The following is a 24,394-nucleotide window of genomic DNA, read 5'->3' as shown; positions in this document are numbered from 1 at the left end:
CAGATAAATAAATAATAATTAATCGGTGTTTGTTGGCATGTTTTTCATTACCTTGAATCCACATCAATTGTTTCAAAGAAGCATGATTACGTTTATGTTGTATCCGTGATGCCATAGTCTGACGGTTTCCCTTTAACCAGGGGCAATATGAATGCAAAGTGTGGCAACATTGCTGAATGTGCTGGCCAGTTCTCCTGCAGTGCAATGTGAAACTAACAGCTAGGCTAATAGCGGGACAGGCAAAGCTTTTTTGTTTTTTTATTGTGTCGCACCTGTTTTCAGCTGTCACACTAACAGGAGTGTGGGACAACCCCTATGCCATTGTTCCTGAAATTAAAGTCCACGGCAATCAGATTTCAAGACTAATTCAGGTAAGAACCACTGTCCCACGGTCCCTTGGTCAGGTGGGTGACCTGTGTCTGTGTGTATTGAACAAATCAGTTATTTGATGTCTACTTCTTCATATTTATTTCTGTTCTTTCCTACTGCCTCTCTTTCCTGCGCCAGTCTCGTGTCTATTTTGAGCTGGCTGTATTAGCTTTCTATTTAATCAGCGCTGCCATGTCTAAGGCACAGTGGTAATAGTAACATAAGAAAAAAAAATGCATTTATCTGCTGCATTTAAACTGCATTCTTGGGTCTGTTTGATAATGGTACCTCGGAACCTGCGCGCAGCGTAAGTATCTGTCATGTTGATTTGTACTGGCAGACAGATTCAGCTTAACCGTAATTGACATGATGGTGGAAAATCAAGTATGTGTATTACAATGCTGTATGCGTTGTGCCAATAGATTCCCTACCTTAAATAACCTTGATTGAGTTGAATGAAGCCAGTTTTCAGCATGAGGGACTGGTGTGATCCATATATGCTCAGTCAATGACTTCTGCTAATGCTATTGGTTAAAAATAAATATTATTTAATGTTAATGTGTTAATTATATTACTTTTTAAATGGAGTATTTAAATGGCTCAACGGTCCAGCGTTACATTTTCACAAGTCCTGAATACTGACCTTTTTGCATCCTGTCACTACTTTGATTGCAGTGGGAACTCTGTATATGTGAGAATGGATGAGAGTACATTTGAGATGTTTGAAGAGGAGCTCAGGTCACCAGCACAGCAGGAATCTGCACAAAAACCCATCCGACACGTTCGACGTGCAGGTCTGTTTTGTAACAACCTCTGTTTCACAATGTTTCTGTCATGTTTGTTGTTATGCAACATTCCCTAGAAGCTGACATTGCTCTTGATTCTTTTTCTTACTATGGAAAGCAAATAGGAAAAAAAACAACAAATAAAATATAACCCATTACCTTTGTTATCCTAGTAGAGGGGCAAGGAATTTCTATTTATAGTGTTCTAATTGGAATTCAATTTAAAATAGGACTATAGTTATTAAAATGAGTTGCTATACATATACTGGCCCTTGAGTATTCAAGATCTCATCTTTGTATTATAGATCATTAACCTCTAAATGAATATAATGGCAAAAGGTGACAATCGTAACTCAATGCCCAAGCGTCTAGAACCACAATGTACAATTATACCCTGTTATCTCTTGCAGACACCCAGAGCCTAAAGAGAACGATGGAGGTGAGTTATAGTTGAACAGATTTGTACAAAATGACTATATGCATGTATGTATGCAGCAAGACCTGGTCCCTGTCGCAACATAGGTTGTGTGTAAATTTAAACCTGAAGTAGGAATCCATATTGTTTTATGATCACATCGCCTCTCCACTAACAGAATCTACCCAGTCCGCAGCCGACCCCCAAAGTGACCCAGCAGGGAATGTCCCCTGGACGTGCGTATGACATACATGCACCTTAGTTTACTTATCTACGTGACATGAAGTGTCTGTCTCTGTTTACATGTGTCAACCTGCATGTTTCTTTGGATGTTCTACCCCTCCCTGGATTCTGCAGTATCGTTGCGTCGTGCACTGTCTCTCCCAAGCTTAAGCCAAATTGAGAGCCCATGGAAAAACGTCACCCTGAACCGCTGTCTGATTCTGGCCATCACCATAGTGCTGATCGGCTCCAGCTTCCAGAGGCTGTATGGTGAGTGGGGATTGGCAGTAAGACTCTTACGCCCTGTACAGACGGTCAAAGGAGGACACTGACTTTACGTCGTTCTCAATCATTTCCTCCCACAGAGGTTTTGCAGGAATGGAGACATAAGGATGGCCCAGAGCTCTCAGATCCACATACTCTCCACTTGAGACATGTCAGTCCGAAGCAGGAAGTCTCACTGCAGCAGGTGGCAAAGCACTTCAGGACACAAGATGGAAAGTTCAGGACCATGAGAACACAGCTAAAACCACATCTTATTTCACCTCTTCCAGGCTGAGAGCTCACTATGGGACAACTGGTTCTGGGACTGGATACTGGATGATGAAGATGAGGATGATGAAGAGAACTTGAAATTAAGGTCAAAGATGAAGGGCGATCAAAGAAGGGGTGGCCGTGGAAGTGTTGGACAGCTCAAACACAAGAAAGCCACAGACAGGAAGGTCGTCAGGGTACAAGAGGGGAAAGCGAGTGATAAGAAAGAGAGGAGGAAGAAAGACAAGCATGAGAAGGAGGAATCATTTAGAGAAGTGGCCAAGGGGCACAAGGACAGGGAGAAAGTGAGGGGGCGAGGGTTTGAGGATAAAACAGAAGAGACAACCAAAGGAAAGAGGCGCAAGGCAGAAGGACACAAACAAGAAAGACGACAGCAGGAAACAGCTGAGCTAAAAAAGGCTGGAATCAGAACCCACAGGCACAGTATGTAAGGAGAAACCTTAGTGGGGTTTCTATCCAGACGCTTATACAAAACAGGTTTGTATTCCATCAGTAATATCAGATAAAGTGACGTGTTAAACGTACTCGTATCCTAAGTATCAAGTCTTGCTAGCAGATGCTAAGCTCAAATTCTGTGACTATTACTCCCTCTGTGACTTCTTAAGCACTTAAAAAAGCAACGTGTGATTTCTGTATTTTTAGAAACTGCCTGCGTGGTTTAAAGAACAAAACTGTGAAACAAGACAGTAGCAAAATGATTCCATAAGTTACCTTATGTCAGACCCACGTTGCATGTGATATTAGTGACACTGTAATCACTCACTTATTGAAGCCGTAAAATGGAGAGACGTCCGGAATCCCGCTGATTCAAACTGCATGTTTTGTGTGCAAAATATATCACAGGAGAAATAAACCAGCATGGTTCCAAGCTCTTGCGTTTACATTCACTATGAAATTACTCAAATAAAAGGCTCGATGTTTCACACAGTAATGTTTCAGCTACATGTAGGTATAGAATCTAAGGCTTTTTGAAACTAAGTACAACCATGAATAATCAACACAGAACTAAACCTTCTGTTATAAACCCTGTTTGTAACAAGGCCATTAAATTAGACATTTCCTTATGTTTCCAAAATGGACACTCACAGAAATAGCACTTGTGCTGGTTAATGTGAACGAAATAGCACCTGAGTACTATAGTCTTTGCCTCTACAGCTTAGTAATTAACCATATACAATTAAGTACAACACAGGGTAGTTCTTGCCTGTTCAAATCACATCTCCAAACTGTTTTCTTGAATCATATAGTTCATAACGTTAAAATTGCAAGCAGCTTTGGGCAGCTTTTAAAAAAAAAAAAAACAAATCAGTAAGTCAGCTAACTTTAAAAACATATGAATCGAGCTGGTCAGTGGGCTAAAGCTGTGCTTTGAAGGTTGCCGGTTCATGCTTGGCCTCGGCAGAACAGTCACGTCTGTGGGCCCTTGAGCAAGGCCCTTAAGCCACAGCTCCATGGATGCCGTTGTGGGTGACTGCCCTTTGCGGCCATGCTTGCTCTCACACACTACGGAGAACAAGATGAAGTAGAACAGAGAACTGCCCTACGGCCTCAATAAAGTCTCATTCATTGATTCACATTTAGTCTTGCGACAAACACAAAATGCAGACAAAATGTGCTGATGGCTCATTTTTTATTTATAAAACTAATTGTCGTGTGAGGCAAAGTGATACTGGGGGGGGGGGGTTTAGCACACTCTGTGCACACACACTCACAAAAAAAAATGTAAAAGTAACATGGGAAGAGGGGGGAGCTTTCAAAAATGAATGTAGACTGTATAAAAGCCACGTCCTGAAGATTTACACAACCAAGAAACTTGAAAATAAGCCAAGTGACAGATGGAAAGTTCTAGAACATATAATACTAGTTGCTCGGTGGGGGCGGGGGCAGCCCACCAGGGCCTTCAGTCGGCAGCGGCGGCCTCATCATGGGGGGCACAGGACCAGGCGGAGGCATGCCTGGAGCATGGGGCATTTGAGGGGGCATCTGTGCAGGCCCTGGAACCTCCGGGGGCAGGGGGGGCAGGTGCATACCACCGGGGGGTGGTGGGGGAATTGGTTCATTTGTGGGAGGTCGTGGACCAAGCCCGCTCATCAGAGGAGGTGGCCTCTTCACCCCCATGGGGGGCACCGGACAGCTGGGTGGGGGCAAGGCTTTCTCCATCTTAAAATGAAACTGCAAGAAGAACTGGGAGAGCAGGGTGGTATTATTATTAGTAATACCTGAACACAAAAATACCTTAAGATTGCGGGTGTCTTATGTCTTATCTACCTGTTTTGTCTCTCGGTTCCAATGTGTCCAGAACCGACTCTCTGCCTTGTCAATCTCTCTGCTGGGAACCTGCAGAAACATGGAAGCACCTCATTAGGCACTTTGATTAAAGATGGGGACTAACGAACCTGACACACTGTGTCCCATCACACCGGATGATACACCACTGACAGACTAACATGCTTCACTAGGTTCTGCAGGTTTCTGCAGCAGAACATTAAAATGCATTTAATTTCTTCCCACTGAGCATGTTACCAAGACCCTTCCATTCGAATGCAGAAACACTATAAGAGGCACCTTGAAGGCGATAGTCTCGTAAGGCTCTGCTGCTATGAGCAGGTACTGCCAGCGACGGTCGGGGGGCTCGATGCGCTGCTCATAGGCGGACATGAAGCGGTGCCGTGGTCCGATTCCCTCCGCAATCTCCGGGTAATCGATCTGATGGGAACCCAGAGCAAAGAGACACGGCGAAGCTTCAGAGATGGAAACAAGGGTAAGCGAGGCAAGGGCCGAGCATGCATGCGGTAATGGGCAACTGCATGCGGTAATGGGCAACTGCATGCGGTAATGGGCAACTGCATGCGGTAATGGGCAACTGCATGCGGTAATGGGCAACTGCATGCGGTAATGGGCAACTGCATGCGGTAATGGGCAACTGCATGCGGTAAGGAGGCAAGGTGCACAGCACAGCAGAGCCAAGGTGGAAAAGTAAAGGTAGCTCACCTGGAAGAGTAAACTCTGCTGACCGCTCTCTGGGTCTCTCTGCTTAGTCACTATTATAAAGGGGGGGAAAGTATTAAATTCACATAGACCTAAAATGCGGGACACCGCGGATACAAGAAGAGCAGCAGGAATCTTCATTCCCCATCAGAGATGGAGCACTCAGTAATGCTGCCAACACACACAATTTCATTTAATTCCTAGAATTTGACCCAGAAGCACATTTTTATTGCATAACTCTGCAATATATCTCAATATATATCTCTAATTAGTCATACACTTAGCCAGTAACACATATTCACATCTATCTTATTGCATGTCTGAGCTAATCAAATCCTTGGTAAAATGCGTGTTTTTGGTAAGTGAATATCTAGGGCGAGTGTGAAATCTCTGACACGCACCTTTGTATCCTGGGCGACCGATTTTCACAAACTTCTTTACTTCCACCTTCACCTTTTCCGGGGCCGGCTGGGCTGGAGCTTCTTTGGCTTCCTTAGCAGCTCGTCTCGCTCTGAGATGGACACGCGGTTACAGGGTCAGACCAGCAGGGGTGCCATTAAAGGGGGGGGGGTGTTGGTTAGAATGATTCCAAGGGACCATGAGTGATAGGGGCCCTAAAGACAGCTGGACTAGCCTGGGTCGAGGACCCAGTATGATATGCTTTCATGGGGCCCCAAATCTCTAGCAGCACCCATGCAGACCTGTAGCACCACCTTAGTGACATGACAGACATGCAGCCACTTGTTCTTAAGGTGGCAGTGAAATGAACAAATAATAAGCTTTACATTTTACTACAACGGCTTATAAATAGGTCAGCTCCACTCCCTGCTGCTTATCTGGGTCTGGGTGGCGGGAGTAGCAGTCTAAGCAGGGATGCCCAGACCTCCCTCACCAGCCACCTCCTCCAGCGGAATACCACGGCGTTCCCCGGCCAGCTCAGAGGTGTAATACCAACTGTCTCCTTCTCATGTAGAGGGGCAGCGGCTCTGCTTTGAGCCCCCCCCCCAATGTCCGAGTCCCTCACCCTAAGGCTGAGCCCAGCCACCCTGCATATGATCCTGAGACCCCTGAACTGGACCCCCTCTGCCCCTTGGCTACACCCACTGGGAAAAAGTCTACCTTACTGCTGGCAATGTGAAGCAAACTCTCACTTTCTTTGTACAGGGACCTGGTGGCCCAGACCCCGTACCCCATATTCCTGAAGCACCCCCTACAGGACTCCAAGACACAATCGTATGCCTTTTCCAAGTCCACAAAGCACAGGTAGACTGGTTGTACAAAGAATCATGGATCTTCCAGAATCCTGGGAGGGTATAGAGCTGGTTCTGTGTTCCCCAGCCAAGCCGGAATCCAGATTCCTTCCCAGGGAAGCTGAGGAGTGAGATGTCCCTAAAGTAGGGACACACCTTCCAGTCCCCTTTCTTAAAAATTGGGACCACCACCCCAGTCTGCCAATCCAAAGGCAATGCACCGTCCATGCAATTTTGAAGAGGCAGGTCAGCCAAGACAGCCCAACAACATCCTCAAGTGCCAAGAGCACTTATGTTCGAACATGCTGTTCGTTATGGACAAACTGTGGTTAACACAGAAATCCGATAACTGATCACTGCTCAGATCAGACAGGCCGTTTCTCCCAATCACACCCTTCCAAGTTTCACCGTCATTACCCACGCGAGCATTAACGTGCCCCAGCAGAAGGGGGCACCTTCCAAACACCTCCTCCAAAATCTAAAAAAAGGCCAGATGCTCTGAAGTGGTGTTCAGTGGTATGCGTACGCACAGACAACAGTCGAAGCCCTTCCCCCGATTCGAAGTCGAAGCGAGGCGACATTCTCGTTCACCGGGATAAACTTTAACGCACTGGCACCAAACTGGGGGGCTACAAGTAGAGCCACACCTGCCTGGCACCTCGCACCATGGACAACTTCAGAGTGGAATAGAGAAATAGGTCAGCTATACTTACAAATTGGTCTGATGCTTCTTCCCCTGTGTGTGAGCTAAATAGCTCCCCTGTGGAATAGAAAGAAAACATAAAATCACAGACGTATTTTGATTATCCATTCTGACATTAACAATCACTATATAATACAGCGTATATTCCCGTTTCCCCAGTAGTTACCTCGTTGTTGTGTAGCGTGAGGCACAGTTTGCACTCATAGGAACCCAAATGATTCTTCATAAAATAAGGGTCCTTGTTAATGTCGATGGTCTCCAATGCCAACTGCCTTAAACGCTCTCGACGGTCACGGTTACTTTCCGAGGCGGAGGCGACCCCGCCGCTCCCGGTCTTACCGCCGGCTCGGTGTTGGAAATCCATTGCTGCGGTTAGGTGAATTCACCAGCAGAATAGTAACCTATCGTGGAAAAGGCAAGAACTACGTGGTCACCTGAAATTTTAGCAACAGAAACAGGACATAAGGTTATACTTAATCTACATTTATAAGTGTATGTAACGAAAAGGTCAGTCCAGCCAATATCAATCAACATCGAAATACGTATTCGAAAATTGCTTAGTTACTTAAAAGTAATATTTTTGAACGGATGAAATATAACGAAAAATGAAGTCTCGTCCTATGATCTGTTTATTCGACCATTAAGAAAGGTCCAGATCATTTGAAGGACCAGACCTCCAAATACAGCCAAAACGTTTACCAAACTAGTAGCTAGCAACGGTAAAATCGTTTTAGATTCATTGTTGAGGTTTGGACTGACAAATTTTTCCGGAAATCAATCACGCGAAATACAATATGAAAAAGCACAGGCGTGTGTCATTGTATCAGTTTGATTTTTTTCCTAATTAGCACATAAACTGTAGTTAGCATAGCAGCAATGAGCGAATTAGTCATTTCGATCACCATACATGATAGTTTTTTTATAAATTAACATAGGCACAAATTTGCAATTGAAGCTAACTATGACGAGTATACAACCTAGTTTATGAGCAACTACTGAACAAACATAAATTTTAAACAATTTCAATTGTTCAATTCACTTGCCGATATCACGACGTCGAGTTCACGCTAGCGTTGTAAGACACTGCACATGCGCTGAAAGGATTTACTTCCGGTGATTTCAAATTCAGTAAAACTTTATCAACAACACTGTATTAATGACAACATGTATCAGTTGTTTCAGATGATTTTCCATTTTGCTATTTTGGCACTGGAAACAAAGTTAAAGCTATGGAATTTCCATCGTATCTACTGTAAAGCCTGCCAAGATATTTAACTACCTGAAATGTATTTTTACCGTTGTTAGATTGTACGCCGCAACTATTTTATCACTTCTTATGTAGAACGTGTCCTTCACACCTAAAGTCAAGCATAGCAATGCTGAGGGCTGATGTGCACGCTGGCTCGCATAAGGAGCCAAGATAAACAAGAAGTTCGTGTTCAGTGACAGTGACGCAAGGAGCCTATCTGCGGCCGAGTGTTTAGTTTCAGTGGGTGTGGAAAATTACGACCCAGCCGGGGCAAGCCCGTGTAGAGTTAGTGTGAATGGGCGGTGCGGGGGTAAGTCGCTAACCAGCGGGAGGACGGCGATCAGGGAAGGGGAAACTAGCATCGCCTTGAAATGTGAATGTCATGTAGTAAGACCATAAGGAAAGACATAGCCAACAATAACAATTACTAGGATACATAATTAGGTGTTGGTGTAATGTATCTCGCATGCATGCAGTTGTTGATGAAAACTGGTCATTTTTGAAGGATCTGAAGTTGGCGCAGCGACTTCGTACACGCACAGATTTCCATGCCGGATTAGCGCGTCCGATTTTCTGCGTCAGATCAAATGTCCTACCGACGGAGTCTGTGGGTTTAATGCGAAGGAAAGCGAGCGAAGGCCCGGAACCTGTGCGCTGCCTGCTTTGGACGCGGCGTATGATTTCGAGATGCGTTTTAACGAGCGAGAGCTGATTTCGTTAAGCCGCCAGCCGTCCGACAAAGCGGCGGAGTTGGGGATGAGGGGGCCCAAGAAAGGCGACGGTACGTCCCAGCGCTCCATTCATTTCCTTACTCCTCTCCACTTTCCCTGTTAAATTTTGGTGTCATTTTACTATTCAAAATCCTATTAAACATCATTGGGATGTAAGCTTCCGATAGTGTATATTACTTAATTTGGTTAATAACAAGGTTTCCCCCCTCTTTTTGTGTTACAAAACCGGTACTCCTTAAACATGTAAGAGTGCAACTTAATAAATTTAAAGCTACATAATACAGTGTAGTGAGTTTAACCTAAAATTTCTGCAACAGAAGCATGCAGATGCGTGCAGACGGTTCCCCATCGTGAATTTACTTCCTCTTTTCTTTTTTAATCATTGCAGTTGTGAAGAAGCGGCTGGTCAAGCTTGTTGTAAATTTCCTATTCTATTTTCGCACGGATGAAGAGGAGGTAACTGGCGGGGGGGGGGCTTAGTTTATATATAATATATGTTTATATATATATACACGACGGTGACAATATACAAGGGTATCTCTGAGGGTGTGCTAGAGGTTAAGGTGCTCTCGGACGTCTCTATGCAGCCTCTGGGAGCCTTGTTGCTGGAGGAGTGCCGCGTAGAGAGGGAGGACAGCCAGGCCTTCTCCATCGGTGGGTGCACGTCCAGCATGTAAAGGAGGTTATCCGTTTACTCGGGCCATTGTTCTGAATGGAAATCATACTTTTGCACTCAGCATTTATGTATCTGGTCAAGACTTGACATTGAAGTGAAATGCAGGTATTTTCCTCGTATTTTCTAAATGCATTTCTTGCAGTTTGCATGGTGTATAAGTGAAGTGTTGGTTCCATGGGTGTAAATTATGGGGAGGTTGTAACCCTCCCCTCCCCAATAATCAAAACCAGCCCATACAACCCTCTGGACCCCCTTAAATGGGTGGAAACCTGAACCTCCACACCACAACCCTTCATTTGTTCTAGTGGGGTCATTTAGCTTGTTTTGGGGGGGGCGTTAGTCCTCATAAAATGTTTTCTAGCACCCTCCCCCAAATAAATGTGTATTTATTCGCTTAATTCATGAATTATTTGCCATTGCACGACCCCCCACCCCAGTAAAAATTCAGCCCCTCTATCCATTCATCTCTAACTACGTTCCTGGTTGGTCCTGAAGCTTTCCTAGATGAAGCGGAGAGGAAATACCTGTTTGAGTGCGACTCCCAGGAGCAGTGCCTGGAGTGGATAGACTCCATCGTCAGGGCCAGGTACGGCTCAGCCTTCGGTCGTGCTCCCCCCTGAACGAGCTGCCTTTGTCTGGGGGGGGGGGGGGGTAATGCTGACGTCTGCGTCCCTTTCAGCTACGAGTTCATGAGGAAGAGTCTCATCTTCTATCGCACGGAGATTCATCGCATGACGGGCAAGGTGTGGTGTCACCTTTCGGTCACAGTCGCTGATCAACTTAGAACTGACTCCAGCTAATTAGCCCGGACTGAGCCTACTGTCTCTGTCATTTCCAGGACCCCCTGGAGCAGTATGGGATTTCAGACGAAACTCGATTCCAGATCAGCAGCACTACTCAGCCTGTATCCAAGGAGAGTTAAACACGAGGGTCCCTCCCCCAGTCTAACCCCACTTTCTTTTTTTTACTTAATCACACCCACCACTTGTGGTTTGACAACAGAGCCTTAAAACATGGACACAGGCCAAATTACAAGCTACTGTAATTTTTTTTTCTATTAAATGAACTGAGCGCTGATTAGCACTGTGATAATAATTCAGATACTGTACCAGCCTGCACCCCTCATCTGCCACTTATGTGTGTTTGCACTCAGTTACAGTGTTGACTTTGTATATATATATATTTTTTATCATTTTCTGTTCTAACTCAGTTCTATTTTATAATCAGAGATGCACTGATCATGAATGGTGCGTTTGGTTGATTTATTTTTATTTTTTTATTTTAATTTTTTTACACCAGAGCCTTTGATAATCTCTCTCGCACCTTTTGGACACTTCAGCAATCCTTTGGCTCTCTTGGTCAGAGCCTTCTTGCAAAACATCTCTTGGTGGGATTTTTTTTAACATACATAATAAAATTAACAAGTTATGTACGAGGGTTTGGAAATAAATCATTTTAATGCAGTACGAAGTCTACGTTTGCTACATCTGTGGTGGACTATTCTTCTGCCTTCTCAGCCAGGCTGGAACGTTGGCAAGCTGGGAAGAGACATCTGTTTGGGGTCCCCAGAGCCAGCCAGTTTTTTCATGTTAGTCCCTAACAATTGAGTCTCTTATTCAGCATAGAAGTCTGGAATGGATGCATTATGGGAAATGAAGTCAGTCTCAGGGTACCATTAGTCATTTGCAGAGATGCACTTTGTGACTTGCAATAATGTATGGTTACTGGTTATGTGATGTTACTGAAGGTAATTTATGCTGATAATGTAGCTACATTAACTCCATGCCACTTGGATTACCCAGAGTAATTTGCATTTAAACTATTTACCCTTTATCATTATTTTACAATTTGTCTTATTTTATTCACAATTAGGGGTGTGTGATGCTATTACTGTTGGGCAGCACCATTGCATGAAGGGTTGTGGGTTCAGATCCCACCGCTGCTCTGTGTGCGTGAAACGTACGCCTTCTCTCTGTGTCGCGTGGGATTCTTCTCAGTACTGCTCTTTCCTCCAGCAGGCGAGGTGAATTTATTAGGGTCACATTTCTGAATTGCCCGACATGTATGAATGTGTCTGAAGCCTGTCCAGGGTTTACCCCTACCTTCTACCTGCCTGAGATAGACTCCAGCCCCCTTGACCTTCACCAGGGTATGAGGCTAGAAGATGGATGGATGATTGTATGCTGCTTTTGCAGCATGCAAACTGGACAAGTGCCTTGTTTGGTGCCAAGGTAGCAGGCCCTGGGTAATGAACTCAGGTTCTGAATTGTGGATGAAATGGTTAGATTAACTGTGTACATCTATGGTTATGAAAACAAGCCTGGCTTTTAATCTGCTTGGGAAACAAGAAAAAAAAAATGTAATACTGACATCTTCTGGTACCGTTATGCATGATGTAACAGCAATTACCAGCACCGAGCTGGATGTATGGAAATCTCTCCGCCCCTATGCAGTCAAGTAATCCAGTCTAAACATATCATGGATGTTAAACTCCACCCTTAATTCATTCATTCATTCATTCATTTACATTATGAAAAACATTACTGCAAACCCCAAAAAATGTATCAAAATTATAACAATAATTAGCAAGTTGTTTCTATGGTAGCAGAAATTAAATATTTCGGTTCCTTTCTGTCAAAAGCAAAATTTGGGTAAGAACTGTGACCTTCTACTCTTAATTATGCAACTTCTCATATTCTAAATGTGTTGCAATCCTGAATATTTTACATCAGCATCAGTCCCAGTGAAACCACTCGTCCCCATAATGATGCCGTGGTGATGATGGTAACAGCAGTTTGAGTCGTAGTGTCATTACCTTTAAACAATATTGCGGTTAAAGACGTGCTAACCATCTGCTGTAGTTTATGCAAGTAAAGAAGTGTGTTTGCTAGATTGTTGCCAAAACCTACAGAACAGTCTGTTCCATGGAAACAGGTGCAACATCTGTAAAGCGTCTTTCCATGAGCTGCACTCCTGCCCATCAAGCGAGTGTTAAACAGCTTTTACACTCCTAAGTTTTAATGTGCAGAGTTTACTTGCTGCAGTCCCTATCAGTTAGGATGCTTATCTATGTCATCACTGTAAAATGCTGTCAGATCAAATGCATCAAGCTAAATGTCCATGTATATGTCAAAACACTTTAATAAAAAGTTAATTCTGATTCTGATTTGCACCATGAATGTATTTGCAGACGTGCTCTATGTTTGCTTAAAGTGGCTGTATTCTTTTGCATTTATGTCATGTTTTAAGGAATGTTTGAGTTGCAGGTCTATAATTCTTAAAACTGTAATGATTTAGAAATGTTTGCTTTTCACTTGTGTTATTTTCCAAGTTATACATCTAGGAACGTCCTGCGACAGCTGGTTTTTTATCATAGACTAGGCTGTAACACTCCTGAATATAACTGAGGCTACAGAGATCACTGGCGGAAATCAGAGGTGGAAAGTTCAGGTGCAGAAAGTACAAATCCAGACCAAGATTTTGTTTCAACCAACCAGTTGGGTAATCTGTGACTGTGAATCTTTATGCTCAGCTGGTTGGTTAAAACAAAATCTTGGTCTGGATTTGTACTCTCTGGACCTGAACTTTCCACCTCTGTCACTGTTTTTTTTTTTTTTAATGTCTGTGATTGAGCAGTTAAAGTTTGGCAGCACACTTAGATTGGGCGAGACTGTGATGTCATTCTGGGGTGTGGTTTGCTCACCATGACTACGCATGTAACCCCTGAGAGCAGGAAACTTTCTCAGTTTGAATGCGGCTCTTCAGCATCCACCACCAGGTCACATGACAAAAGAAAAGCTCCGCGCAAAAAAGCCTGATGTTTCTTTGTAATTTCTTTACACTCAATTGACACCAATTGAGTCACCCCAGCTTCTCTGCTCAAGCAGGTGGTCAGTCAGCAGGCCTGCAAATTGCCGAACCATTTAACTTAAGCTAAAGCGAATGAGTTCAGTTTGACTGAGGAAGGTTTGAAATGCTTTACTGCTTTTATTCTCCTGTACGTCCACCACAAGTGGAGAAGCAGTTTGACGTCAGCATTAGGATGCAGGGACTCCCCTCATTGGTTTGCCTCTACCTACCACCAGGAGATGGACAAACCAACACAAACAGCAAAGTGGACAGACTTTCGTGCCGGCACCCCTTCACATCATTTATCAGTGATCTGTTTTTCACCAATGGCCTGCTGTCTTTCGGCTGGAGGGCCATTACAGACACACTGCTGGATCTGACCTCGCTCATTCTCTGTCCCAAACCACGGCCCAGATGGGTCAAGGTCTAAAAATCAGGTCTTCTCCCCTTCATCTGTGCAGACTGAACAGGTGAAATTCGTTGGGAAAAGTGCAGGAAAAGTTTTTACACTGATACAGTTGGCAACTGAGACTCTACTCACAAACACAGCAGGTAGTGACAGTCAGCCCATCGGCAGATAGTGACTTTCAGTGCATCGGCAGATAGTGACATGCAGTGCATCAGGATAGAACAGTCAGCCCATCGGCAGATAGTGACATGCAGTGCATCAGGATAGAGCAGTCAGTGCCTCAGCAGATAGAGACAGTCAGTTCATCAGAGTCTGTGCCACTGCAGGCAGCTCAGTCAGCTGACACAGCTGCATGTACTTGACAGCCATAACATTCCAGTGAAGTTTACCACCTTCCTTTTCACTACATAGATTATTACAAGCTGTACACAGTGAGCAACAATCGATAGACTTCTTCATTCAAACAGCATGTGCAAACTAGCAGCAGATTTGGGAAAGAAATACTTTATGTTTAACTGAAGCAAACCACTCGTATTTATCACTAACAGGGAAGCTGAAAGGCAGTTCAGGTCTTACTTGTGTGACTGAAACAGGCTCTTCCCTCACTAACCTTCCTTACACACTTTAAAGCAGGCCGATAAACATGCAAGGTGCTGTGTTACTTTTTAACGACATACACATATTGCATAAAACTTTCATACTTAACACATATTTTACTACCTAAATATGCTTTTACATAAATGTCAGATCATGATACTATGATGTTCAAATATTATTTACTTATTAAAATAATCTGCTGGGGAAAAGGATAGCAGGGTGACAGATTTTACTGAAGTCTGTCCATCCATCTACCCTAGAAACACTTTTGAATACAGGGAGCCTGTCACATAGCCCAGGAAGCACAGGTGGAATGACAACAACCTGGAACCACCAGCAGGTCATGGGTTTCAATCCCCAGCCCTGGAAGTGTGTGTGGATGTCTGCTAACCACAAAGCTACCTAACCCCCCTAATCGCAGTTCTGGAACTCAAAGGAGTATATAATGCAACACTTCATAAATACTGAAACCCATGGAACATTTGTCAGCTGGCTGGCGTGAGATTTTGTCAGCTGGTTGGCATGAGACCAGTCTCAACACGTGAACACGTATTTACATGTATGTAACAGGTTTATTATCTTGCAGATAGTCTGTAAGGTTTGCAAACTACCCCAATGCTTTTGATGTAGCTATGCTTAAGTTTATAATGGAATAATATAAATTTGCTATAAGATTTCTTGCGTGAGCGTGAGAGTTTCAAAGTGTGAGTGTCATGCCAGATGTGGGAGAGTTGGAAATCCTGTGGAAGATCTATACAGCCTCACAGTACCATACCTATTAAATTTTACCCAGAGCAACAACATTTTGTTGGAGGCGTGTTAAATAACAAGGTTCTAAGAAATGGTCAGAATGTTTCAGGACACAGGCTGGACGCGGGCTATGAACAGAGCAGCTGCCTCTTTTTCAAACTCTTCTGGGTCCATGCTGGTACCGGCTTGGGCTTCGTAGGAACTCTGTGCCGACGCCATCGCCTGGGCTAATGTACAAGGCGCGATTTTGGCACTGGCTTCCAGGTAGCGTGCGGTATCGGCGCACTGCGCGGTGTCCAGGGCGTCCCGCAGGGCACCGAGGGCAGCCTGACAGAGAGCCCGCTGGGCCGGCAACTCGGAACCGCCACTGACTGCCAGGTACAGGGACTGAGATTTACGCACGTAGTCTGCAAAAACAGTGCAAATCAGCACGCCCTGCCGGAACAGCTCGAAGGGGACGGCCTCGTGGTCCTGGCACTGGATCCGGCGCAGCAGAGGCGCACTGGTGGAGCTGGAAAGGCCGGCTTCGGAGCAGAGGGAGCGGAGCAGCTCGGTGTAGATGCGACCCCGCACTCCTCCACCCGGGCGGAGATGCTGTCCTCCAGTCATGAGCAGCTCGTAGGCGACCCGCACGTTGTTGTTAAAAGCAGATCTAAAACAACAGATGCATGAATCAGGCAAATTCCTAAAAAGAATGCGTTGAATACATCAAAGAGAGAGAAGAATTTACGTACTCAGCAAGCTGGTTATGGGCAAAACGTTGTAAAAATCGCAATAAAATTGAAATGACAACAGTGGTGCTGCAACCATATTGAAAACTGAAAATCCCAACTATAGTTACCCATGGTTCCTTACCTCTGGGAATGATGCGCAAGGTTGAGGTGCCAGAGCGCCTGGCTCAGCCGGTCCTGCACCGTCCTGCTCGGCTCTCCATCGCCGCAGTCCGCAGCCTCGCTTCCCGATGCTAAATTGGCGAAATGATCGGCTAAAAATCCTATCGGATCTTCGGGTCTGGCTTCCACCAGTTTCAGAAGAGACCCCCTGAGCAGCGCAGCCACCCCTAACTGGGACAGAAACTCCTCCTCGCTGTCAGCTTTGGCACTCTTCGGCTCGGCCATTGATACTCCCGATCGCCGCTTCTCCGCCATTTTTATGCTGCCTGGATCGCAGTTCAACCCGGATAACCTCCACTTAATTCACCATATATGTTTTTTACTTAATAAAACTCAAAGAGTGTGCTACGTGGATCAAACGAACGTCGCAGTTGAAGTGTCTATATAAATGTCTGTATATACATATACATACAAGGTAAAAAGAACGGTTGCCAGGGACGCCACTAATAAAAGATGGTTACTAAGGACGCCTCTTCTAAAAGGTGAATCATATGTTTAGTAGACTATAATACACCGCTCAGGAAAAGATCTTTTCCTGTATTTCAACAAAGACATTTGAATGATAATCAAAAATGTGTCTAGTCTGAACTAGAGACGAGATTCATAAAAGTACATGTTTTAGGGGACACATTTGATTCATCCAGTAACAAGGTAGCAATCATACAAGTGATGTTAATAAAGCGTGACTGCTAAATATTTAGAATAAAATTACATTTTTCAATGCATATGTTAAAATTGCCTCTAAGGTGACAGAATATTTTCTATTTCACTCAACAGAGAACTGGAAATGAACTGAAATATTCTCATATTTGTCAGGGAGAATTCAGTTGCAATGATCTTGTAAACCCACACACCATTACCAAAAGTGCAGTGACACCCATTGTCATGCAATGCTACACCCTTGAAAGCTGTCGTGGCAACACTGGATCGCTGGCAACGGCAAGACAGGAAGCTTCTCTGCATTTTGTGTTCCTGCTGCATGTAAGTTTAGGATGGAAGACCAAAGCAAGCGCTAAAACAGAGAGAGAGAGAAATCATATCGTTTTAAAAGAAGACTGCATAGCTTATAATTTACCATTTTATGCAATGAAAGTAATTTGAAGTAAGTAATCTGAACCACATGTAATCTGAGGAACAAATCGCATTGCTGTATTTCCACTCCAGGGACATAAACAATACTTTTAGTCATGTATCTAATGCCTTAAGGACTCTGTACGGCTTTTTGCTACCAGTCATGGAGGAGGTGAAATCTGACTACTTCCTTCTGCTCAAGATACTATGTTTGTTGGCTGGGGGCAGGACTGTTGCTAGGATCTTAATACACATGGGGCTTATCTCTGCTTCTTGAACTGAGAGCTTAGTTCAACATCTGAGCTAAAAAGAATCATTCAGGGCTTTAGCTGCAATTGCCCAGGCCGTGTGACACCTCTGACTGGGCTCACATTTTTACAGGTTGTTTTCCGACTGTTGGGTTAGACAAGCCTTACTGTTAGATAAATAGCACAGTGACTCCACAAAAGTGTATGGTTCACCTGAGGAGGCTTTCAATGTAGGACGCTGCTGGAAGGAGACATTGGCCACTGGGCTCCCTTCAGGCACAAGCACATGTAGTCCATCGGCACACTGTGGAAGGTCTGGAATGAGCCGTCGCTATCGGCACAGGAGGTGATTCTCCCGCACAGCTCAGTCAGATCCAGGATGACCGGACTGGCTAAGGGGAGTCCTGAAAATAAGGACAAAGTGTCCTTTAATAAATGCACGCCATCCTGCATCATTTACCACAGTGTTTCCCAAATCAGTTCTCAGGGACCCCCAGACGGTCAATGTTTTTGCTCCCTCCCCAACTTCCAGAGAATTGTGAGAGAGCAAAGACCTGGACCGTCTGGGGGTCTCCGAGGACTGGCTTGAGAAACACAGATTTAGGACATACCTGAATGACACTTATGAGGATGGAATTCCCAGAATGTCCTTGTACACTGGCCTTCCTTTTGTCTGCTTCCCGAAAACATACCTTCAGGTCAGGTATCTACTGCTCTCTGTTTGACTTCATCATTTCCTGTTCTCAAGTCGAATATAAACACATTGTGTCCAGAACATCATTCCAATGTACTGTTACGATCCTCAGTCTAGGGCTGAGGACCGTCAGAAAGGTAAAGCGAAAGGAGAGGGGAAAACGAGACAACCAAGGTATGGGAAAAGGGAACACGGGAAACAAAGGGATCTTTTTTTGTATTTTTTTATATTTATTCACAAAGACTTTCACAAACAATAGGGTAACAGACTTCGAGAATGACACGGCCAAAACAATAAAGAAAACAGCACTACCGAACACGTCCCAAACTAAGCTAATTCTAAACTAAATGAAAACAGGAACACGAAATGACAAAACTAAACCTGACTCCCTTACCAAAACCACAGTAAACCAAACGAACGCATAAACAAAATAGCAGTCACTCCCTACACACCTAACAGACACAAACATACAGGAGACACCAAAGCCGAAACACAGTAACCAAAGGGGCGAGGCAAAGAGAGCAGTCAGGAGGAAGGCAAGAGATCATAACCAGTAAACAATCAAAACCAAAGGCACCAAAGGGGCAAAGCGAGAGTCGGAGATCAGGAAACCAGAAATCTGTCATACACAAGTAATCAACACACAAGCAATCCAATAACAAACCAACAGTGAGCAGAGCTGCCGCTACTCTCCCGCCACGGCTTTTTAAGTCATAAATGCGGAAGCAGTGTCGAAGCTCGGGGCGTGGCCAGGTCCGGGAGGCGGAGTCTAAGGGAGCTGGGCAACGATCAGGATCTGCAGGGCCACCCCTCCCCCTGAACCTTACGGCACGTAACAGTACCATGAGCGTAAATTATGGTGAGATATAACCCCCCCCCCCCAATAATCAAAACCAGTCAATTCAACCACCTGGACTCCCTTAAATGGGTGCAGACCTCAACCCTCCTCAATGTTCAACTTCATGTTACACCCTTGGATGTACCTCGTACGTGTTCCGCCTCCCGTCGTGATCTCTGAGGTATATTCATACACTGGGCCTTTTGTTGTCCCCGCAAAAGGCATGTATTTGATCACGACCAACCGATAAATAACCTCTACATCGACATCTGTGCACCACGACTGGCTTGGTGTCCACAAACTCAGGCAACCACAGTGCTTAAGAGACTAAAGCAGGCCCATTAAGAAATGTACGCTCTTGAGCTGATAAGTACTCAGACAAGCAAAATCAGCAGGTAGGGTTTGGTTAAGGATCCAGACCGACTACAGACGAGTGTTCATATCCCACACTCTCAGAAAAAAAAAGGTAAACATTTGTACATTTGTAGAATCCATTTGTATGCATTTTAAAGTACAATTACAAGGGTACAAATGTTTACCCTTTTTTCTGAGAGCAGCACATGTCTCGGGAGGCTGAGCCTCTGTGCTTGTGATTGGAAGGTTGGGTGTTTGGGCCGCGTTTCAGTAAAATAGTCACATCCGTAGGCTCTTCAGCAAGGCCTTTGGCCCCCAGCTCCTTTGTTGCCAAGCTAGCTCTCTCCTACATCTGTGTTACAGAGACAAAGATGGGACATCTCCCCATGGGGATCGATAAAGTGTGATTGTTATCAGGGACGCACATCACTGGTACGCATTTAACTTCAAAAGCGACACGTGCGGCAATTGATTGCTGTAATAGCGCAAATGCACATAAAACACATACATTTGCACTGCTATGACGAAAAATTACCGTGCATTTTAATCTTATTTAATTCCTGCTTCATTAACGGTATGAAGGTTAAATGCACAATAATTTCTTGTCACATCAACACAAATGCACATAAAATAAATACGCATTTGAGCTGTAACGACAATCGATTGCTGTACGGGCCACTTTTAAAGGTGAATGCTTACCAGTTATGTGCATCTCTGATTATTATTATTATGTGTACATTTCATATAGGTAACTATGAAGAACATCTGGAAGCAGGAGAGGCGGGCCTGTATGTACCCACTCAGTGATCCAGCCGCTCTCCGGGGCCGTAGAGCAAGCTGATGGAACGCATCATGTCATCAACCATATTGCTTTTTGAGATCTCTTTGGAGTGGAACTGCTGTGGTGTTTATCCCATAATTGTTTCCTAGGTGATGATGATGATGATGATGACATAGCTAACGATGGAGGTGGGCTGCCATCCAGTGCAGGCAGGGCGAGATAAAAAAAGGCAGATTATCCCTAACTTTCATCCTGGAACATCACCACTGTACTCATCAGCAACCTGCCGGACTGCTTTTGTATAGGTTAAACTGCAGTAACGTGTGGTGTGATTTAGGTGAAGGTCATCCAATGTGGGGAAAATACCTACTTATGCTGCGTTCCATTGACCTCGGAGGTCGGTATTCAGAGCTGGGAATGACATCACGCCCAAGTTAATCACAGGCTTTCTTGAGAGATGCAGCACAATCGGAAGAGAGCAATATTTACTTGATTTCTTATACAGAGCATTATAGTCCATATGGCTGATGGTCGATGTTGCTGTAGACAGATTAGAGGGAAGGAAACCCTAGGGGTAGCGTTGGATGATATATCGATAAAATATCATATTGTGATTATGAAAATCGTCATCGATTTGAATGTTGTGCGGAAACACTTGTATTCCTGCATAATTAACAGCCATAATAATAATAATATAATGTAATATAATTTGTTGTTGTATAATTAAAAAAAAATAAAACCACCTATCATATATGAATTTTAGAACATCATGATAAATATTTATATTGTGAAAATCTCTGACAACATAGTGATATTGTCTTTAGGGCAAACCGCCCAGACCTACTTAAGGGGTTTTTGAAAAGCATGGTCTTGGGGAGAAGCAAGTGTGAAAATACAGCCACCATCTGATTGGTCACCTCCGTACCTTGATGCCAACACTAACCAAGAGGTCCACTAACACAGACTTGATCACGGTCCGGCCAGATTTGAGATCGTCACCGACGATAAAGACGCCCATCTGAGGGGAGCCACTGATGTGGGCATAAAGAGTGTGGGGGGGGGACACCTTGGCCCCAGCCTGCAGGAGGGATGGAGGTACAAACCAAGGTGAGCTCATCGCCCGGAAAAACAATGCTCACATAACACTGGAAGGCACCACTTATTTATTTAAGCCATTTTTAGTATTAATATGCATGATGGTTCCTGTATTGAGTGATTATTATTACTACATTGCATGTTTTAAGTGACAGAAAAGATAAATCGTATATATCCTCCTGAGATCCACATAATTTAAGTGTTGGGATGGTATAAAGCACGTCCTCAGAGCCCAGTCTGGCTCTACAAGGAACAACAGGACTTAACGTGCAGTATGACAGATATGAGCAAAAGCCATATGTCCTCTACAGAGGACAGGAATATAATTGCTGGATCTCTGCCATATATTACAAAAGCAAAGGCGCAGTCTGGCATCTCCACAGCCTGAATTATGTCTTTTAGTTTGTTCTGTTTCTGCCGCTTCCCTCCCCATTTCCGTCAGCATGCTTTGGGTGACACTGCACTGGCTGTTTAACTGGGCTTTTTTGGAATTTTTTTAACTAGTTCACATACCAGAAAGCATAAAATATACAGATGGATCCAGTAAGATAACCAATGAATGACATTTTCTAGCATTTTTATATTTAGTCGTCCCTCAGTTCCAGCCCCCCCAATACCAAAATCCACAGATACTCAAGTCCCTTATACACAATGGCGTAGTATTTGCCTATAACCTATGCACATCCTCCCATATACAGTATTTTAAATCATCTCTAGATGACTTATAACTGTATATATGCCATGTAAATAGCTGTTGTGCCGCATTTTTTAAGGAATCATGATAAGAAATGAGAAGTCTAACTACATCAGCAACAAATGTAACACTGTCTATCTTTTAGCGCTCACACTGCAGGGGCTACAGGAATGCTTACACATTACATCACCTGTATGCAGTGCGGTGTTTGGCAGGCGGCATATTCACGTTTTGCTTTTTGGAACTTTCAGGAATCTTTTTTTTTTTTATATATATATATATATGTATTTCTGATCCACAGATGGTTGAGTTCGCGGATGCAGAACCGGAGGATAAGGATGGTTGACTGTATTGCACTTAATTTCTGCCCATTGAATGACAAGTACATAACATCTCTGACTACTAATGCAAGATTTTAAGTAGCGTGTGCGTAACGTTTCACCACGACTAATTTGCTCGTTTTGGTTAGTCATTGAAGGATTACCATAGCTTAGGTCCTTGGCAGCAGTAAGTTTGTTTTTTAGCATTTGTCTCAGCTGTATGTCACTTTAGCCAAAAACATCTACCAGATAAATAAATGTAAATACCTCACTGTCTCACCAAAACTACCATAACAAAATTACTGCACTAAAACCGCAAAAATGTAGCAACTGAACTGGAAATATGGACATGTGGAAATGGAAATTAATCGTAGATCCGCTACTGCTTCTCACTGAAGCAACTGTATTACTTAATTTAGGGTAAACCAGCTTTCTTATGAAGTACATCAGTCCATTACATTACCACTTACTGCATGATCATTATCTTCTGTAATTAACATAGGGATCTACATCAGTAAAAGGAAGTCTAGTTGTCTGATTCACCCCTCCTACAATCAAAAAGGTGAAAAGACCGCACCAGAGGGGAAATACCTGTAAATACCTGTATGGGAGCCATCAGGTTACCATACAGGTAGCATCACTGAGGCCCGGAACCATGTGTGACTATTCCGCTAAGGCCAGGGCTTCAACTGCTGATCTTCCAATCACAGACAGAGACTGAGCCCACTGTGCCACTCACTGCCCCCAATTAATGACCCTATTGATGCCCGAGGGTCAACAATGGAAGTTATTGTGTCCGATCACAAAGACTGTGTCACGCACGCTGACCTGCTCCGCCTTGCTCCCCCGCATAATATTGTCAGTCCTCTGGCCCTGGTTGGCAGCAATGAACTCGGGAGCGTAGATGGAGGGCCGCGGCCGGGGGGGCTCCATGTGGGGCCTGAGCTGTCTCTGCAGGGCCCAGTCCAAGACCTGAGCCTGCTGCATGGCCTCAGTCAAATCCAAGCGGGGGGGGGGGGGGGGGACGGACATCCCAGCCTCATCCCATCCCTCACCAGGAGAAGAATGGCATGGAAAAAGGGATGATATTTTATATTTTCATTACAATTTCACCCAATTACACAGGAATATTGTTAATATATAAGGCATTTAATTACTCCATAGCTTATGTACTAGTAAGCCAGTGTTTTTCCAGCCCACCAATCCCCTTCAAAAAGTAAAATAAACATAAATTTCCGATGGCAAGATTCGCTGATTTGTACTGATACACTGGCAGAAAAGCTCAACATGCGATTGCCCTGTTTAAAAAACTGTGCACTGGATACGATTTGGGATGAACTCAGGATGCATCATTTCTATCATCTTTGTATCCGTAAAATGCAGTTTATGTAAGGAGTCAATTATTCCGCTTATACTACGGTTGCCACACCTCAAGACATCGATCAGATGATATATTTCAAGGGATTCGTCCGGTTTTTCTACTTAAATCGCTATTGTGAGTAGGATTATTTCTTCCGCATCTCATCTAACGACTCTTTTGCTAGTTCCAAAACGTCATTTTAAAGCTGGCAATGGAGGCTTGAGCCGTTGACAGAGAAAGAGAAACAGAGAGAGAGAGCTTGTATGAATTAGGCTACCTCTGTGTGTCCCTCAACAGTGTTCTGAAGCACCGTCTCTAAACTGTAAGTCTGCTTTAAGATGCAGCGCTGTTATTACCTCGCTAGTGAGAAATGTCATGTGTACATTTACTTAGCCTTTAAGTTTGTACACTAGGCTAACTAATACTGCTGCAGCCCAGTTGTTGAAAGTTTCATATTCACCGTAAATATTAAAATTTACTTTCGGAAAATCGTCTATC

At 44.1% G+C, this 24,394-nt stretch overlaps 4 protein-coding genes across 8 annotated transcripts; 2 read left to right on the top strand and 2 right to left on the bottom strand.

The window, feature by feature from the left end:
• Window positions 1-190: 190 nt before the first annotated feature.
• On the top strand, window positions 191-3,214 carry LOC125716552 (junctional sarcoplasmic reticulum protein 1). Of its 3 annotated transcripts, none has more exons than XM_048988990.1 (7): window positions 191-404; window positions 1,045-1,163; window positions 1,565-1,593; window positions 1,748-1,805; window positions 1,927-2,061; window positions 2,157-2,260; window positions 2,346-3,214. In XM_048988990.1, the coding sequence occupies exons 2-7, from the start codon at window positions 1,067-1,069 to the stop codon at window positions 2,775-2,777; spliced, it is 855 nt and encodes a 284-aa protein (XP_048844947.1). In that variant the 5' UTR covers window positions 191-404; window positions 1,045-1,066; the 3' UTR covers window positions 2,778-3,214. The 3 variants fall into 3 exon arrangements, with proteins under 3 accessions (XP_048844947.1, XP_048844946.1, XP_048844945.1); XM_048988989.1 differs by having other exon boundaries at window positions 192-371; XM_048988988.1 differs by lacking the exon at window positions 191-404 and adding an exon at window positions 542-676.
• A 745-nt stretch (window positions 3,215-3,959) lies between these two features.
• On the bottom strand, window positions 3,960-8,460 carry sf3a2 (splicing factor 3a, subunit 2). 2 transcript variants are annotated; one of them, XM_048988991.1, is made up of 8 exons: window positions 8,331-8,460; window positions 7,454-7,721; window positions 7,298-7,344; window positions 5,736-5,845; window positions 5,338-5,387; window positions 4,912-5,052; window positions 4,615-4,683; window positions 3,960-4,530 (listed from the first exon to the last, which is right to left on the bottom strand). In XM_048988991.1, the coding sequence occupies exons 2-8, from the start codon at window positions 7,649-7,651 to the stop codon at window positions 4,207-4,209; spliced, it is 939 nt and encodes a 312-aa protein (XP_048844948.1). In that variant the 5' UTR covers window positions 7,652-7,721; window positions 8,331-8,460; the 3' UTR covers window positions 3,960-4,206. The 2 variants fall into 2 exon arrangements, with proteins under 2 accessions (XP_048844948.1, XP_048844950.1); XM_048988993.1 differs by having other exon boundaries at window positions 7,454-7,688; window positions 8,331-8,435.
• Window positions 8,461-8,725: 265 nt separating this feature from the next.
• plekhj1 (pleckstrin homology domain containing, family J member 1) lies at window positions 8,726-13,103 on the top strand. The gene is made up of 6 exons (XM_048989042.1): window positions 8,726-9,317; window positions 9,656-9,723; window positions 9,855-9,921; window positions 10,439-10,529; window positions 10,623-10,686; window positions 10,782-13,103. Exons 1-6 carry the CDS (start codon window positions 9,224-9,226, stop codon window positions 10,863-10,865), a joined length of 468 nt encoding a protein of 155 aa, XP_048844999.1. The 5' UTR covers window positions 8,726-9,223; the 3' UTR covers window positions 10,866-13,103.
• Window positions 13,104-13,582: 479 nt separating this feature from the next.
• tpgs1 (tubulin polyglutamylase complex subunit 1) lies at window positions 13,583-19,186 on the bottom strand. Of its 2 annotated transcripts, XM_048989013.1 has the most exons (5): window positions 18,372-19,186; window positions 17,974-18,164; window positions 17,296-17,453; window positions 16,404-16,512; window positions 13,583-16,200 (listed from the first exon to the last, which is right to left on the bottom strand). In XM_048989013.1, exons 3-5 carry the CDS (start codon window positions 17,420-17,422, stop codon window positions 15,654-15,656), a joined length of 783 nt encoding a protein of 260 aa, XP_048844970.1. In that variant the 5' UTR covers window positions 17,423-17,453; window positions 17,974-18,164; window positions 18,372-19,186; the 3' UTR covers window positions 13,583-15,653. The 2 variants fall into 2 exon arrangements, with proteins under 2 accessions (XP_048844970.1, XP_048844969.1); XM_048989012.1 differs by lacking the exons at window positions 17,296-17,453; window positions 17,974-18,164; window positions 18,372-19,186 and having other exon boundaries at window positions 16,404-17,078.
• Window positions 19,187-24,394: the final 5,208 nt, after the last annotated feature.

Source organism: Brienomyrus brachyistius, chromosome 21 (genome assembly GCF_023856365.1).
Source record: "Brienomyrus brachyistius isolate T26 chromosome 21, BBRACH_0.4, whole genome shotgun sequence".
Classification (NCBI taxonomy): Eukaryota; Metazoa; Chordata; class Actinopteri; order Osteoglossiformes; family Mormyridae; genus Brienomyrus; species Brienomyrus brachyistius.
Note: the sequence above shows the minus strand (reverse complement) of the source record. Positions and strands in the feature narration are given on the sequence as shown.

What these genes read in the sequence shown, in the direction of transcription:
- tpgs1 (XM_048989012.1), bottom strand. Translation starts at nt 16,696, where the DNA reads ATGGCGGAGAAGCGGCGATCGGGAGTATCAATGGCCGAGCCGAAGAGT. An exon ending in CTTGCGCATCATTCCCAGAG is followed by an intron (nt 16,201 to 16,403) that starts GTAAGGAACCAT and finishes CTGTTGTTTTAG; the next exon opens with ATCTGCTTTTAACAACAACG.
- sf3a2 (XM_048988991.1), bottom strand. Translation starts at nt 7,651, where the DNA reads ATGGATTTCCAACACCGAGCCGGCGGTAAGACCGGGAGCGGCGGGGTC. An exon ending in AAGAAGCATCAGACCAATTT is followed by an intron (nt 5,846 to 7,297) that starts GTAAGTATAGCT and finishes TGTCCATCTCAG; the next exon opens with AGCGAGACGAGCTGCTAAGG. An exon ending in GGAACCGAGAGACAAAACAG is followed by an intron (nt 4,531 to 4,614) that starts GTAGATAAGACA and finishes CTGCTCTCCCAG; the next exon opens with TTCTTCTTGCAGTTTCATTT.
- LOC125716552 (XM_048988988.1), top strand. Translation starts at nt 603, where the DNA reads ATGCATTTATCTGCTGCATTTAAACTGCATTCTTGGGTCTGTTTGATA. An exon ending in CCTCGGAACCTGCGCGCAGC is followed by an intron (nt 677 to 1,044) that starts GTAAGTATCTGT and finishes CTTTGATTGCAG; the next exon opens with TGGGAACTCTGTATATGTGA. An exon ending in AGGAAGTCTCACTGCAGCAG is followed by an intron (nt 2,261 to 2,345) that starts GTGGCAAAGCAC and finishes CACCTCTTCCAG; the next exon opens with GCTGAGAGCTCACTATGGGA.
- plekhj1 (XM_048989042.1), top strand. Translation starts at nt 9,224, where the DNA reads ATGCGTTTTAACGAGCGAGAGCTGATTTCGTTAAGCCGCCAGCCGTCC. An exon ending in TTCGCACGGATGAAGAGGAG is followed by an intron (nt 9,724 to 9,854) that starts GTAACTGGCGGG and finishes GTCTCTATGCAG; the next exon opens with CCTCTGGGAGCCTTGTTGCT. An exon ending in TTCATCGCATGACGGGCAAG is followed by an intron (nt 10,687 to 10,781) that starts GTGTGGTGTCAC and finishes TGTCATTTCCAG; the next exon opens with GACCCCCTGGAGCAGTATGG.